A 17,727-nucleotide genomic window follows, 5' to 3' on the forward strand; every position below is an offset into this window, starting at 1 on the left:
GCCCAGATGAGTACAGAGAGTGGGGGGACAGTCAGGGCCGGGTCCACAGGCAGCCCTGTGCACAAACAACTGCTACAGGGCAGGGTGCTGGGAGCCCCCAGATCTGGAACAACTGTTGGAGAATGGATTTGACAGGTCTTAAGAGTGATGAGGTCTGAAGCAGCTGCAGTAACCCAGGAGAAAAAATAAGGCCTCAGCTAAAACCGGACTTGGGGGAATGAGGAGAAAGGGACAAAACCCAGAGATAGTTACAGGGTAACAAGGTCAGGATTTTGGTACTTGGACAAGCAAGGGAGAAGAGGAAGGAGGGAGGGAGAGGCCTTCTGTTTAGGGTTGCTATGGACCCAAGAGAAGGAAGATCAGGGCCCTGTAGAGGATCTCTGGAGCCAGAGAGAGACCTTCCAAGTGAAACCAGGGTGTTTATGAGCACAGTTCAAAGGCGGAAAAAAATGTCTGAATTCTCTCTCCCTCATGCTAGCCCACTAGGCAAGCCTAGACAGCACTCAGCTGCCAAGAATTTGTCATCCTGGGCAAGGCCTGTGTCATCCACGGATTTTAAACATCACTTGAAATATCATTTCTTCAGGTTCAACGTGATGATGATAGAAAACACAATTGTGTGCTCATTTACCCTATGTGCTACTAGCAAAATTGAGATGTGGTTTGAAATTCTGAAGTGGAAGTGCAGGTTCAGTTCAGCATCTGCCCCTCCCTGTGCCTCCCTTAAAGTATTTTGAGTTAAGAAAATAAGGGAAAGTAAAGAGAAGTTGAGGATTAATTCATTGCTGCTCCAGAGGGAGAGAGGGGTAGTCTTTCGAGGGAGCAAGAAGTGTGGAATCAGACTTTTGTTTTAGAGAGCGACTAATAAACAGGGTTAGGCCAGAATAAACAGAAAAGGGCTGCTTTAACGAGACAAACAGCACTCCTCTCCCTGGCTGCCATAGCCAAACAGGAACAGTATTTACACAGAAACAGCCCGTGATGTCAAAATGCATATTAAACAGATGGTCAAAAAACACTGACCACATACACAACTCATTTCCATCAGAACACTTCGTGTTACCCTCAACAACTTGCAGATGGAGGAGGGATGTAGTTGGGGGAAAACCCTGGCCTGGAGAATCGCTGGAGGGTAGGGAAGGTCAGGGAGAGAGATGCTGCAGAGCTGAGTTTAAGGAAACAAGCGGATTCATTGGGTGCTTTTTGTGTCAAGAACCTAGAGTAAAGGTCTAACTTAAATCCGAGCTTTCTAGAAGTCAGAACCAAAGAGAACATGAAGGTATACAGTCCCCTTGCTTCGATGAAAGGCAGTATTTATGTTTCTCTGGCACCCTATAGTAGGAAAGTTTACCAGGTATATCTTTATATAAGCAACTTAATAGACATATCTTTGACTATAGTTTTGTAGAAGATCCAGAAATATTTTTTCAAATTATTGTTTCTTTAATTGTAACTCTATTTAGAAAGCCAATGGCATGGTGTTTAATTATGATCATAGTTTCTAGGTAAGTTGTTTCCTGAAAATATGGAGGTAGAACTCAAAGGATCTACAGAAATACTTAACATCCATTAGCCATTGTTCACAACTATGGTGTGGCTGAACTGAGGTGCTAGAAAGTGCTGGCACAGAATAAAGTGCTGATTGGTATTCTGGCAAGCATCTGAAGTGCTGGCTTCTAGGGTTGCTCATACATGCATGTTTAGGTACTGAATACACAGATGGAAAAATGAGTGCTCTGTATTTTAAAAATTATTTTGGCCTATGGATAAAAAAGTGAGTTTCATTAAAAGTTTACATTCTAATTTTCTGCTGATATGAGAAAGTATGTCAGTGATTAATAGTGAAATAGTGCCCAAGATTCTCCTGTTCACTATACAAGTAACATTTTGAAAAACCAAATTCTAAAAACAGGAGAACAAAGGGGAAAAAAGGCTTTGTCAATGAGTCACTAGGTCTATAGTTTGATGGTAGGGGTAAGGAATTGAGGGTGAAGCATTTTTTAAAACAGATAAGATGCAACTATTGAGTCTATTGAAGGGAAACAAGCCCTGAGAAGCTATTTCAGATCAATAATTTGGCCACAGTGAGGGTGGAAGTACACCTTCAAGTTGCTTGTTTATACAGCATTTTCCACTGATGTCTGAAGTTTACGCAGAACTTCAGCTTGGTATTAATTGAAAGGAAACAACATTTTTTCAAGGGACTTTATTGTTTCCAAGACATTTTTATTAAAGCAAAGGGTAGTATTACCTTTACATGACTTTCCAGTCATAGACCAGTTAAAGCTACTTTTAGCTTGTCTATATTAGAGGAAAAAGAGCTCCCAGGTGAAGTTTTAAGCAAATTATTGAAATAATTTTAACTAAACATATAATCAGAGAGAGTCACACACCATATTAACCGCAGGACCCCAATTTTGCCTAATTTTGTCTATCCAGTTGTGTGTAATTAGACTGGAAACAAAAGTATCAATGCTTGATGTAAAGTTGAGAGGGCTGATCATTTTCTTTCATGGTTTTCTTGGGCATTAAAGTTACATAAAGAGGGGTTTGTTAGCCCTAGCTTGTGTGGCCCAGTTGGTTAGAGCATTGTCCTACACACCAAAAGTTTAGGGGTTCAATTCCCAGTCAGGGTACATGCCTAGATTGTGGGTTTGATTCTCCCATTGGGGTGTGTATAGGAGGCATCCAATTAGTGTTTCTGTCTCTCCATTCCTCCCTCTAAAAAATCCATAGGCATATTTTTAAAGGGCTAATTATTAAATTGTCCAAACCCTGATCCTTAAAATGATGATATAACAAGTTATTCCACTTAGAAACACCACAGTGATATTGGACTGTAGTGAGTTCATTTGGCCACTTTCAGGTAGCAATTTCTAGGGAAAAAATAGCCATTAAAGAATCAATCTTCCCCATTCTTATTTACTGTGGCTGAATTGTTGACAAAGCCATTGCAAACCCTGGATTTACAACCTCTTATTCACTTATTTATTTCCAGTAATATTTTGTATTAGTTTCAGGTGTACAGGATAGTGATTAGACAATCATATACATCACAAAGTGTTCCCTACAGACTCCTTTTATTATGTCCACTGATGATATACTATATATATATATATATATAGCTGTCAGAGGGCCACCAAACTGGTTCTAGACACAAAGGGATATATCTGATTAAGGTGAGATAATATAAATATACATACATTCTGACATTCTAGTCAGGTTTCATCATGGAACAAGATGAATGTTAGGAGAAATAAGTTATTTTATGTGTCTGGAAGCCCAGACATGTTGTGTTAACCCTAATTAGGATAGCTAGTCCCTGCGAATTCCCCCCAGATAACTGCTGTAAGGCTGAGAAAGAAAAACCAAGCCTCAAACTTCACACCCAAGAAGAATTATTCTAATAAAAACCAGGCTTCTTGTGAGCAGATGATGCTAAAAACCTGTGTGAGGTTAAGCAAAATTCTCTGCTTCTGCTCCCACTTCCTACTATGTTCTGAGAAGAGTTCTTTTACTGACTTTATCTCTAAAACAGGAATCATAGTGGTGCCTCCTCCTTAGGTGCTGGTGAGTATTAAATAAGTTAATTTAAGTAAAGCCTGGAGCACATGAGTGTCCTGGTGTTACTGGACTAAAGGGGTCCATTTGCCTGCTCACATCAAAGCCCAGTAAAACACAAACAGAAATTTGCAGCCAGGAAAGTATGGGTTTGTTATTTGAGGAAATGGTGCCAAGTCTGGAGTCACATGTAAGCTAATGTTCAAAGACCTAGCTCCCTGGTGGCTTGCGGGGGATGGATTACACGGGCGGGGGGGGGGGGGGGGGGAATCATTCATTAACCACGGTGGTTACCAGAGCTGAGGTTGTAGGCGCTACTGACCGGCTGGGGCAGCTTAGGGAGTAGACGGGATCGGTGCCCCTGGTGCCGATGTCAGCCACGGCAGCGTTCTGTCTGGCTTCCTGAGGCTGTGGTCCCTAGAGTCATCCTGCCTTCAAGGTGCATCTGCCACACAGCTGAAGTCAAGATGTTACCTGTAGCTTGACTGAAACTCTGTTTCTGTGGTCAACAGACCTGACTGAGGCGTGTTCTTAAGACAGTTTGATGCTGCCCAGAATCCAGTGTCCTAAGGGCTTCACGACTAAGGAAGGGAGTATACGGACAGAAAAGAGAATGGGTCATGTAAATGAAATTGAGTTCCTTTGTGTTACACCGTGTGTTCTTTATTTTCATTTATGTTTTCACCTAAGTCTAAATACTGTGGACTACCTAGGAGCCTTCAGCATTTCAGTAGTTTGTATTGAGGAACCTGGAGATGTTATCTTACAGGGCTGAACAGTATTAATCTGTCTGACGACCAAATGATAAAAAGGCCGCAGACAGCTATTTTTAGTATATTTAATCAATGGTAAATCTTTTTCTTTATTTAAACAACAAAGAGAAACACCACCCCAGAGCTCCTTTTGAGATCAGGTATACAGTAACAAGGATCTGAACCACATACTCTTACATTGCATGCTGCAGTGATATTAAGTGTGGGGCTGGAAACACACCCCCTCCATCTAGGGATTGGACCTCTGTGCTAGAGGAGAGGCCCCGTACTCCAACAGGAAAACCCCCCACCCCACCCTCCCCCACCCACCTGCCCCCCGCCCCCACCTATGAGATGAGTCAAAGTTGCTACTCCAATTAACCTGGCCACCACCCGTGTCTTCTCCCTTAGGCTTTGTGTGTGTGTGTGTGTGTGTGTGTGATCAAGGACATAGTCTTCCATAATACAGTATTAACATCCTGGATTTATAGGACTTATAAATCTAGTAGTGTAAGTCTGCTAATTTAGTTCTTATTATTTAAGGTTATCTTTTGCATTTTAGAGTCAGCTTGTTAACTTCTACCAAAAAAGAAAAAAGCTCGCAGAGATTTCTATTGGCATCGTATTGAAACAACGGAGCAGTTTGGAGAGTACTGGCATCTCAACATTATTGAGTGTTTTAATCCATGGACATAATTTATCTCTCCACTTCATTTCTTTCTAAGTTGCAGATTTAGTTCATTTCAATTCACTGCAATTTCAAGTGTATTGCTTAAGGATTTAGGCCCCTCCCTCCAGTCAGGCTTAGGGAGGTAAGGCCGTGAGAGGACAGGGTCTCTCTCTGCTCCTTAGTCCAGCCTGCAACCTCCGCTAAAGCCACGGAATTGCCCCAGTCTAACGGGGAGAGCTGGCTGGTAGGAAGGACTGACTCTGCACTTGAGGCTCCCCCAGGTTCTAATCCACCATGGCCGTTAAAAGTTTGGCTGGCTTCTCCTTGTCCCTCAAGGTCCTTTGCCTACGTCTATGGAGGGCTTGCTTCTCTGCCTGCCAGTCTCCAAACTTGAAAATGCCTCCAGGCATGACAGTGCCCACTGGTCTCTACTTATTTAGGAAGGACCAGTCCATCTCGCAGATTTAATTCTTTTGACCTTCTTTGCTCCTACAACTCTCTGGTGGTTTTAAGAAAAAAAAAAGTACTGTATATTAAAATATTAATTTTTCCTAGTGTTTTTTCAGTGTCTTTTGCAAATTTATACTTCCTACCTGGAAAGAGAACCAAGATAGACATTTTTTTAAAGATTTTATTTATTTATTTTTAGAGAGGGAAGGGAGGGAGATAGAGAGAGAGAGAGAGAGAAATGTCAATGTGCGGTTGCTGGGAGTTATGGCCTGCAACCCAGGCATGTGGCCTGACTGGGAATCGAACCTGGGACACTTTGGTTCCCAGCCCACACTCAATCCACTGAGCTACGCCAGCCAGGGCTAAGATAGACATTTTTAAAAACTGAAATTAGATGCTCTTTTTTCTTTTTCACATTAGCCACCCGTTAGGAGAAAAAGAAGTCTACACTTTAATTCTTCTCCTAACACAGAACACAAAAACCTACATTTTATGTTGTGTCATAATGTCAAGCACTGAATTTAATCAACTAAATTTTAATTGTGTCTCTCTTAAGGATACCAAATCTGGTGGCAGGTAAACTCTGATTTTTTCTTTTCATACTATTTCAGATTTTGAATATTTGAATTTTTCATCCAGATAATGTCAAATAACATTATGAAATTAGTGGAACAGTACTCTACGATACATCAAAAATATGACCCACAGCAAATCTCTGATAGAACATTTTTCGTGGATGCTTCTAATCAGAACCTGGCTACCATTCCATCGGAGATTTTAGAATTAAAAGACTTGGAAGAAGTGCATCTGGAAAATAACCAGATTGAAGAAATCCCTGCGGATATTCAGTATCTAAAGAATGTCAAAATCCTCTACCTGAACAAGAACAAGCTGAGCAAGCTGTGTCCCCAGCTGACCGGCCTGGGGAACCTGGAGGGCCTGGACCTGAGCGATAACCCCCTCCTCCCCTCCTCCCTGCTGGTCCTCTGCAACCTCCGCAGGCTGCGCCAGCTCCGCCTCTACCGCACCCAACTGCGGGAGGTCCCCGTCCAGATCTGTAAACACCTTCACCACCTCGAGCTGCTCGGACTGTCCGGAAACAACCTGACATCGCTGCCCAAGGAAATCGTGAACCAGACCAAACTGAGGGAGATCTACCTGAAGCAAAACGAGCTGGAAGCTTTCCCGCCGGAGCTCTGCGTCCTCTGCAACCTGGAGATCATTGACCTGGATGACAACAAACTAACGGCCATCCCAGGAGAGATCGGGAACCTGACCAGGCTGTGGAAGCTCTACGCGGCTAGGAACGACCTGCACTTTCTGCCCGAGTCCCTGTGCCAGTGCAGCAAACTGTCGGTGCTGGACTTGACCCACAACCGGCTGCACTCCATCCCGCGCACCCTGGAGGAGCTCTCGGAGATGACCGAGCTGGGGCTGAGCGGGAACCCCCTGGAGAAGGTGCCGCGCCTCGTCTGCAGGTGGACCTCGCTGCACCTGCTCTACCTGAGCAACACCGGCCTGCGGGCGCTGCGGCGCTCCTTCTGGCGGCTGGTCAACCTGCGCTTCCTGGACCTGAGTCAGAACCATCTGGAAAGCTGCCCGTCGCACTTGTGTGTAATGAAGAACCTGGAGGTCCTGGCGCTGGATGATAATAAAATACGGCAGGTACTGATTCCCTTCCTGGTGTCACCACACTCGCCTTAAGGGCCCTCCCTGCCCTCAGTCGGCGTCATTCTGTGTCTACACAAATTCCAACTGACTTTGTGCCCAAAAACCTGGCGTTACCAAATATGTCCGGCAAGGTGATCATTTACACTACTCTCCCCAAAGAACAATATTAATTATAAATAGTAGCTAATGCTTATAATATGTATGGCAGTCACTGGGCAAAGTATTTTATGTGGATTATCTCCTTTAATCCTCACAAGGATTTTTGACAGGGTAATATTATCCTCAATGGTTTGTGAGGAAAGTGAGGCACGAGGAGCTTAAGTAATTTGTCGAGGCCTCATACCTCCAACGATAAAGACAGGATTCCCACCCAGAGCTTCTGGGCTCCAGGGTCTAAATCCTTAACAAAGACCACCTCCTAAAAGGATTTCCTTTAAAACCCTACTAGCAGGATTTCTGGCTTGTACAACCTTAGACCTGAATGGTCCATTACTGGGAAACTGCAAGCACAGCTTTACCCCTGGGGAAATTTGCTCCCGGAAGGGATGAAGCAGGGTGTCATGTTCAGAAATGTTCATCAGCCTTGTTGATAACCATGCAGCAAGGGGAGACCATCTAAATGTCAGTAGAGGAATGAACAAGGACACCATGGTATACGTATTCATAAAATGCAACCCTACACAATAATTTAAGTAAGCTGGAGCTACAGTTGCCAGTGTGGATAAATCTCGAAATTGTAGTGTTGATTAAAAAGTAAAACACCAAATTGCAGAATCCTGTGATGCCGCTTATTAATCTTTAATCACACGGAAATACGCATACACAGGTGACCAAACACAGGTGACCAAACACAGGTCCGGCTGCCTGCCACAACGAAAGCCAAACCCGTGAGACGTGCTGGTGAGAAGGAAAGAGGTTTGTTCCGATGCCTGCAATCTGAGAGGATGTGGAACTCTTGTCTCAAAGCCCATCTTAACATCTCAGTGCAGGTGGAGGTTTTTATAAGGAGAGAGAGAAAGCAGCATAAAGAGATCAAGGGAGGGGCTTGAAAGGTTCTGTACGTGCAGAACAGCACAGTCCATCCTGATAAGGACCTAGAAGCAGGTCAAGCAATGGTCTGGTGTGCGTCATCCTGGTTTTACATTGGAGGTCAGCAAATCTGGAGCTGGAGTGCCTGGAGGTAGGAGTCTTTATCTTTTGAGCTTAGTTCCTAGGATTCTTTTACAAATATGCTGTTTATCTACAAGCTACACATTAGTCAGAGTCAGCAGTTACAAAAACAACGTCAGAAGAATGGTGGGGTAAGTTACAATTCCCCACTGTTACATGGAGATATACTAGGTCTATCCAGAAAGTATCCATCCATGTAATATGAAAAATAGAGACATTTATCGAAGAAGATACAAGATATGAGAAACGTTGTACATAGAACAGTAACACCCCAGTCCCTTTTAAAGTAGGCACCTTGGGACCACAGTTCTCCTAATTGCCATCAGCTGCCGCATCATATTTTCTTGAATCTCATAGATGCTCTGAAATCTCTTCCCTTTCAAAGGTGACTTTAGTTTTGGGAAAAGTCAAAAGTCACAAGGCACCAAATCTGGGCTGTAGGAGGGCTGAGTCACCTGGGTAATTTGATATTTCACAAAAAAACTCCGTAAGAGACATGATGCATAATGTTGTCGTGATGAAGCTGTCAATCACCAGTTGCCCATAGCTGCAGCCTTCTAAATCACCTGAATAGTTTCCACAGGGGAATAGTCAAGCTTAATGCAAACTTTGATGCTCTACTCACTCAGTCATTTTGAATGTGACGGCCACACAGTAAACATGTTCACTCGATGGCTCTACAGCCCCCACTGACTAGTACAGTGAAGTCCTTGTTCACACATGTGCATTCCAGTCCACTTTCCTTGGCTGCCAGGTTACATTGATGTGGTTCAAACCATTCTATTAACAATAACTGGACTTACACCAGACAGACCTTGTACAGCTAGGCTTTTTTTCCCACAAGAAAATCAGCATTTCTAACATAACCAATAGATGAGAGTGTCACACATTTTTAAAATGATAATTTTCCATGTGGTTCCAGAGGGCCAGAAAGACCTATAGTTGGACATAATAGTGACACTGATTTGGGCTTGAAAAAAGAAGAAAACCTGATGATTAGAGGTTTTCATCCCAGGTAATGAGCTTTTCATTCCAGGAGATGGCGTTTCACTGTGGGCTGTATGGTTAGCTATGAAATATATTCAGCCACCACATTAGAAGGTAGAATAGAGGGCTTTCCCTGAAAGTCTGGGAGTCTGGGAGATGCCTACCTAAAACCCAGGCAGGGCACGCAAGCCTTGGTATTCCCTGGAGGGAAGCGAAAGGACAAGACTATTATATAGTCTTCATTGTTTGCATCTGAGAGTTCTACTGAAGTTTCCAAGTTGCTAACTTGCAGCCATAAATAAAAAAAAAGAATGAAATCTTTCTGTGTGTGACAGCATGGATGGACCTACAAGGTATCATGCTAAGTGAAGTAAGTCCTACAGAGAAAGACAAATACCATATTATTTCATTTATATGTGGAATCTAAAGGGCAAAATATACAAACAAACAAAATTAAAATAGACCCATAGATACAGAGATCAGACCGGTGATTACCAGAGGGGAGCAGGGTTAGGAGACGGTATTAAAAGGGTAAAGGGATTAAGAAGTACAAATTGGTAGTTATAGAATAGTCATGAGGATGTAAAGTACAGACTAGCAAATATATTCAATAATATTGTAGTAACTATATGCAGTGACAGGTGGTTACTTGAAGTATTGGCGGAACTACTCTGGAAAGTATATGACTTCCACTAGGCTGTATACCTGAAACTAATACATAATCATACTGAACGTAAAAAACACATAAGTGCATTTGCAGCTACAGGGCTGTTGAATGCCACCATGCCATTCTGCACCCTTGGACTTGTGCAGTGCACAACCTGTGCTGGCAGCACTGTTCAGACACTCTATTTCCTGATAAAAGATCATAGAACTTGTAAAAAATGCTGAGTTAAAGCCTTTTAGTGTGAGAGATCATGTCACTAAATTTGTCAGTTCTAATAACTTAATTATGACTACTATAATTGCATTACACTAATAATTTTAGTCCTTTTTTTCAATAATATCAAACATTTGCTACACTACTGTTCAAAAATTTGCAATAAAAGCTAAAAATTGCCCCAATTTAAAGCAGTGCACAAAAGTGAAGAGCAGAGAAGCTCAGGGAAAAAGTGGAACTCCAGACTTCAGATCTACAAGTATAAATACTATCTATGCAGACATATGTGCAAACTGGTCATATGTAGGAATTGCTAAATTGCTCTATTTTTTGTTTAAAAAATCCTCCTCAAAACTAAAAGCCCAACTTATTTTCTTACTGTAAAAAAGTAATCTTGACCTGAAACTTATCTTTTCTGAATACTTGTAGTTACCTGCAGGCTTCGGCTCACTTTCAAAATTGAAGACGCTTGGGTTAACTGGGAATCAGTTCCTTTCATTTCCAGAAGAAGTCTTTTCTTTAGAGTCTTTAGAGAAATTATACATTGGGCAAGATCAGGGAACCAAGCTCACCTATGTGCCAGATCACATTGGGAAACTACAGGTAAGCATCTTCAAAGTAGCAGTTAAAGAACTACATGCCTACTGATTCCTTAAGTTGGCTGATATTGAGAAAATATGGTAGTGTCCCCACCGGCTGTGTCTGGAATCAACCATAGTAGATTTCCAGCTCCAAACAGGCAGTCGTTATCATACTTGAAGCTTCCATTGTCTTCCCGAATGGTAACCCCCAGATTTATACCCTAAGAACATTTTGTTGTGATTGCTCTTGGGTATGTTATGCCATATTTCTTTCCACTGTGTGGTTTGTAATGTTTTATTTGCATAAATTGAATGACACTTCTTTTCATTTACTTTCCACTTTTTTATAAGTTGCCCCTGAAAGTTGTATTATTTTGAAGTTAAATTATCATACAGATGACATGACTGGGAGCCTGCATTTTGGATGGGGCAATAACACCTCCCACTCTACATGGTAGAAGGGCAATCATGGTCTGTTTCACTGTTGCACCAGATTCGAGGAAGATGGGTCCACTGCACAGTGTCAAATCCTAGCAAAGCAACAAGATAACTTCATTTGAAGTAGCCATACCAGTTTGTCTTTATCTATATGCATGCTTTAAAGAATTGTTATTTTTTTTCATGCTCCTGGTACTACACTCTTAATACTGATACAGTAAGTGTGGGCTGCACATTATCCTGGTCATTAAACTGTGCAATCGTATGTATGACACAGATACTTCCCACCTGTGACACAGGGTTCCTATTCCTAATTCTCCATTCCTCTGCTCTGTGTTCACAGAACTCCATTCATCAACTTGCTCCTCGTATATGTCATGCCACACTCTGCAAAATCTTAGGGTGAAATATAAACAAATTTTTGCCCAGTAAATTTGAAAGCCATTAACTTATTATCTGTACATTTGGCTACTTCCACTTGGGCAATGTTGGATTGATAGTTGAGCAAATTACACTTCTGAGGCTAATTATCATCTGAGATAATTAGCTATTGAAGGGAATCAAATGATGTATGTAGTTAAATAATCCAAATTATTTTTCCATTAAGTTCTTGTGAAACAAATAAACACTGGATTCCCATGTTCTCTTTCCCTTACATAAATGGGAACCACATCTAATGGCTTAACTCAAAAATAACTTCATTTTTTGATGGTGGTCCTTTACATGTATTTTTTCCCTTTATTGTAACACATAATAACCCTCATTAAAAGAACTTGGGAACTCAGAGGTGATTCTAGTTATGATGTCATTTTTCAGCATATATATATGACATCATATATATGATGGTATATACTGTCATATTGTTTCAGAATCTCAAAGAGCTGTATATGGAGAACAACTATCTGGAGGACTTGCCAGTAGCCTTGGGGTCAATGCCTAACCTGGAAATTCTTGATTGCCGCCACAATCTGCTTAAGCAACTTCCATATTCCATCTGCCAAGCACAAGGTAAAGCAGCTTAGTAGGTCCACAGCCTAGCAGAGTTTGAGGCCAGCATTTTCCATAGTGAAGGCTTCTTTGCTTTAGTGTTTAGAGAGGTTGGACATTCTTGCAGGGCTCACCTGTGATGTGGGGAAGGTCAGGTGCCTGACTAATATAGCTAAGAGCCTCACAAAGGCAGATTATTTACTGGGAATTGAAAATAAAAGTAAATGGCAACTACTGAGAAAATTAGCATTCACCCATGTAGTCATTATACCACTGAAAATAATTTACTGAGCATGTGCCCCATGCCAGAATTGGGAGTTGTGGTGCTACAGTAAATTCACATTAGGTCACTCTGTCACTTGAAGAAACGGAAAAGTATTGAATCAGAGTGGTGATGTCAGCAAGGGGTGGGAGCTTTTGGAGCTACATGACTGACATGAAAAGTCATATATGATTCACATGTGAACACTCAAACATTTTCCACTGGGCTAACCCGTGATTTGTATATCCATTAATCCATTCATTTATTTAATAAGCTTTTGCTGAGCTCCTAGTGGGGCCAGATTTTTTTAAAAAATTTCTCCGCAGTGTGCTGAATCTTCAAGTTTATAGATGTGTTCCAAACTATGACTATTCTTCTTTAATGAAAGAAGGGTGAAGAAATATGAGTGGAAGCTCTTACCTACCCACAAGATATTGAAAGATTAGGGGCTAGGGGTGGGTATGCAGTACTCCTTAGTAATGCTCCTGACCACACACTTTTATCCTGTCCTTTGTCCCTGGAGGAATGGAATGTTCTCAGAATATTTCAGTGTTTCCTATGTTCCTGTCTCTCACTCTTGATTACACTGGCTCCAACAATTTGGACTTGTTTTAAAGAAGAGAACTTGGGTTTGCCTCATGGGACCTGATGTCTCTTGAGACATGGCGCAATAGGAAACAACCATTTCTAAGTGACTAAACTAGAGAATTCACGTTTTAATCTTGCCTCCTCTTTTAAGACAAATCCATCATTTAAACAAATTGTTTCAGCTTTGAAGGAATTGCTACTGGAGGACAACTTGCTCACCCAACTTCCAGAAGATTTAGACAGTCTGGTGAATCTAAAGGCTTTGACACTGACGGGCAATCCCATGGAAGAACCCCCAATAGGAGTGTGCACTGAAGGCAAAGAGGCTATATTCACATACCTTAAGGAGAAAAGAAATATGAAAGTATTAGCAACAAAGGTAAAACCAGCAAAACTTCCAGATAATGTATTCATAGTTGCTTTGGAGAGGGGTCCGTGTTACATGTATTATAGATTATCTAATGAGGCTTCTCTTGGCACATCTGTATCTTGTCCTCAAGGGTAGAGACTCATTTCCTTACCCAGGGCTAAGCAAGGGGATTTTGAGCATCATCCTAGCCTTTTTGTCTTTTATGTTCCTTATGTCCTTGTCAGATAAGAAACCAACAATCTGGCAAAAGAACGGAAATTCCAAACCCGAAAATGACCTAAAATCCTTAGGCAGTTCACTGGAGTGAACAGCTGGTATTAACAAAGTCAGTCAGATACGTCTGAAAAATCAGAAATGAAAGCATCCTGGAGCAGAGGTCTTGAGACCAGAGGCCAGCTCTGCCACTAACTAGGATCAAAGAGCTAAGAGCCCTGTCTCTCTCCTTCTTGCCCACCAAGCTCTGGAGACATAGGGTACCTCAGACGGACCAGGACTGTGTCCGCTTCAGTCAACATTCAGGATTCCCCGTTCAACTGATCCAAGCCCTTTTCTTCTCACGTCCCCGCTTCCACCCCTGCTCCCTTAAAGCACACCGTCCACTCCGCAGCAGACTGACGCTGCCACCACACAGGCGGGTCAGCCTTCCTCTGCTGAACTTGACATGTTCCGTTTTCCCTGAAATTAAACTCAGGTAATATAACTTACCAAAAACACACGATTTTAATAAATCAAAGTAATGCCTGAGCTACAACATAAAGGAAAAAGAAAAGTCATTTATATTTTAAAAATTATGAAAATATTTATTTTAAATACACACACACACACACATACAGGAATGACTACACTGGAAGAATAAAAATAACACCTTTTACCCTAAAAACATTTTTGAAAAACCATATACCTTCTTGTACATTTTAAAATTTGTATTTAAATTTTTTTGCCACTGGGTTTAAATTATTGCAAAAGATATACTTTCCAGTGAGTTTTAAATATTGATATTTTTAAATGGAGCTCTTAAATCAATATTTTAAGTGTATCCAATGGAATATAAATGTCATTTTGATTTGCTATGTCAGTCAACATCAATTCACAAAGTACTTGAGCAAGCTCTTAGTTTACAGGCAGAAAGCTTGCCATATTTTTTTCATCTTGAACATGTATTTTCATTCCATTTCCCCCTCAGAATTGATCTTAATGTTGTGTGTGTGTGTGTTTGTCTTAGGGTTTAGCTTAAAATAAAATAAACATTTTATTAGTCATATTATTTTAAGTCATTTGTATATCACCTTTCAAACTTCTAGGCAAAAAAAAATATTTTATGTAAATTAAAATTTAAAATTAAATTTTTTGTGTGACCATAGTGTTTTTAGTATTCTGGATTATTACATTTTATTAGTCATATTATAATTAATAGTAGTATAAAATTGACCAAAACAATATAACATCTCTTACATATTTTGATGTTCAAGTATTTGACCTATAGGATTTTTTTGAAGTACAGATACAAATGAGAGAAACTTCTCACATAGTTTATGCATGCTCACGCAGGGATACCTCAGGATTACTTACTGCTAGAGTGAGACAGGGCTTGGTGTCAGTTCTACGCCTGTTTTCCATTTTACAGATGAAGTGCTAAGGAAGTTTGCTCACATAAATAAGTTGACAAGCATGGAAGAAGTGTTTTTTGCCTACATTTTGTTTTAAATGACAATGCATTACACATATCCTGGACTTTTCCCAGATTTATACTCCCCAAAATCAGATAACAGGCTCTTAGCAGACAGATCAATGGGTCTACCTTCAATTTTCTTGAAGGCAAAGAGTTGGAAGGCAAAGCGATTGGTTACCCTGTTCTTAGGGCCAACATCAATAATAGTATTTTGAATTGTCCCTCTTTTGGGAGTCCAGGGCCACACCCCCTAGTCAGATGTGGGTGGATGAGAGGTGTGCCAGAGGCACCGCTGTGAACAGGGGGTGGGAGCAGAGAATCAGCGGTTGTGTTCCAGGGCAGGTACCTTTTAGGAAAGGGCACATATGGAAGGTGACGTTTGGGAACGGATTGCTTCCAAACGATGCGAGCCCGCATGCACACCCTTCGGAAGTGTTGGTGGACCAGGGTGCATGCCACACAATCGAAGACTACTAAACCTTCACATGAAAAGCCCTGTAAATTTTCGGAACGCCTCTAGAGGGCAATACTGTTCCCTTGAACAATCACCACCCTAACTGATCTGCTGCTTTCACTCCCCATCTCATCTGTCCCATTTTTACTTTACCTGAGTCACAAACAGGGTCCTTGATGGTTTCCAACATCCAAGCATGCTCCTGCCTCAGGGTCTCACCTCAGGATCCTCCTGCCCGGAGACACTTCCCCCTGATTCGGACTATACTCTGCCCTCATTTAGTTGAGTCTCTGCTCAAATATCTTCACACCTGTCCTTAATCCACCTTATATAAAATAGCATATCCCCACTGTACTCATTCACTCATTCATTCATTCAGCAAATATTTATTGAGCTTCCTGTATGTGCCAGGCACTGGAAATATATCATGGAACAAACACAAATATTGCTGTCCTCATATTGCTTGAAGCCTAGTGTCATGGGAATTAAAACATGAAATATAAAACATTAAATTATATACTGAATCAGAAAGTGCAAAGTGGTATTGGAAAAAAGTTCAAGCTGAGGGGAGCTGAGATTGCCAGATGTTGTGTGGGTATGCGCTGTGGGATTTTGATTTATTTTTTTAAGATTTTATTTATTTTTAGAGAGGGAGAAAGAGGCAGAGAAACATGGAAGTGTGAGAGAAACATTGATCAGTTGACTCTCGCGGGCCCCCAACTGGGGACCTGGCCTACAACATGTGCCCTGCATGTGCCCTGACTGAGAATTGAACTAGCAACATCTTGGTTCACAGGCCAGCACCCAATCCACTGAGCCATACCAGCCAGGGGGTAGGATTTTAATTTAAATGGATAGTCAAGGTAGGCCTCATTGGAAAAATGACTGCCTTAGTTAGCTCAGGCCATCACAACAACAGACTATAGACTGAGTGGCTTAAACAACAGAAATGAATTTTCTTGTAGTTCTGGGTGCTAGACGCTCAAAGAGTCTTACTACTAGAGGAGGGATGTTCCTGAGTAGGTGGGAGGGAATAGGATATAGTGAGGGGTAGGGGAGGGCTGGCTGTAATGGGCAGGGGCACAGGAAGTCCAGTCACAAGATGAAGGCAGGGTGGGGCACCCCTGATTCCCCTTCCTTGCACTGTCGTCTCCAGGGCATTTAACACATTCGTGTATTTGTAGTTTATTGTCTCTCCCCCTCCCTGGAATGTGAGCTCCACAAAGTCGGTGACATCGGTATTTTACTGCTGTTTGCCCAAGGTTTAGAACAGTGCTTAGTGCATAAAAACACTAAGAACTTTTTTTTTAATTCATGGATGACTGGTCAATGGAGAAAGAGAGAAAATAAGGTTTAGAGTTCTAAATCACATTCCATTTTCCACATGTTTAAGACCACATGTCAGAACAAAGGGATGTAACCTTCCCCAGTTCGTAGTGATACCCACTGATGCTGTTTGGGTTTACCTTGTTTTCAGATTCAGGCATGGTGGCGTGGAATGATGGTACGGAAAGGATTGGGGGGATTTGAAGAACTGGTAAAATTACGAAAGAAAGGAAAGAATTCTCCAAAAGATAAGAAAGGAAAGAAGGGCGGAAAAGGAAAACCTGTAAAGGAAAAGAAGAAATAATTTTGTGTATTAATGACGAGGTAATGAACCCTGATGGATAAAGGAGGCAAAAATATTTAGGAAGTAGATGCCTAGCACACTAAAATTATTCACAGAATTATGGCCATGTGTAAAAAAAACAAACTTACTTTTACTGAAATATTTGTGATAAAATGATGTGAAGCCTGGGAATTGCTTCCTGATAATATCAGGGAGCAGTAAAAGTGGGACATCCAAATAAAACCAGATTGGCCATAAACAGATAACTGCAGGTGCATCTGACAGACGTGTGGAGGTTTGTTAAGTACCCCGTCTACTTTTAAAAACTTTTAATTTTGAAATAATTATATATTCATGGGAAATTCCAAAGAAACGTGCAGAGAGGCCCATGGGCCCTTTACCCTGCCTCAGTGCTGACATCTTGCATAACTATAACACAGGAATAAGATCAGAAAGTCTGCATGGTGCCGACAAGAGAACCTACTCAGATTCCTCCAGTTATACACACACTCACGTACGTGTGCGTGTAGGTCAGTGCAGTGGTGTCACGTACAGCTTCATGCAGACACCAACACAATCAGACTACAGAATGGTTCCATCACCACAGGTCTTCACTGTGGTTTGGTTT

At 41.5% G+C, this 17,727-nt stretch overlaps 1 protein-coding gene across 2 annotated transcripts; it reads left to right on the forward strand.

The window, feature by feature from the left end:
• The first annotated feature begins 5,982 nt into the window (after positions 1-5,982).
• Positions 5,983-17,598, forward strand: LRRIQ4 (leucine rich repeats and IQ motif containing 4). 2 transcript variants are annotated; one of them, XM_028503079.2, is made up of 5 exons: positions 5,983-7,098; positions 10,571-10,744; positions 12,030-12,168; positions 13,180-13,376; positions 16,968-17,598. In XM_028503079.2, the coding sequence occupies exons 1-5, from the start codon at positions 6,076-6,078 to the stop codon at positions 17,118-17,120; spliced, it is 1,686 nt and encodes a 561-aa protein (XP_028358880.1). In that variant the 5' UTR covers positions 5,983-6,075; the 3' UTR covers positions 17,121-17,598. The 2 variants fall into 2 exon arrangements, with proteins under 2 accessions (XP_028358880.1, XP_035873558.1); XM_036017665.1 differs by lacking the exon at positions 10,571-10,744.
• The last annotated feature ends 129 nt before the right edge of the window (positions 17,599-17,727 follow it).

The sequence above is a fragment of the Phyllostomus discolor genome, chromosome 2, assembly GCF_004126475.2.
Source record: "Phyllostomus discolor isolate MPI-MPIP mPhyDis1 chromosome 2, mPhyDis1.pri.v3, whole genome shotgun sequence".
Taxonomy (NCBI): Eukaryota; Metazoa; Chordata; class Mammalia; order Chiroptera; family Phyllostomidae; genus Phyllostomus; species Phyllostomus discolor.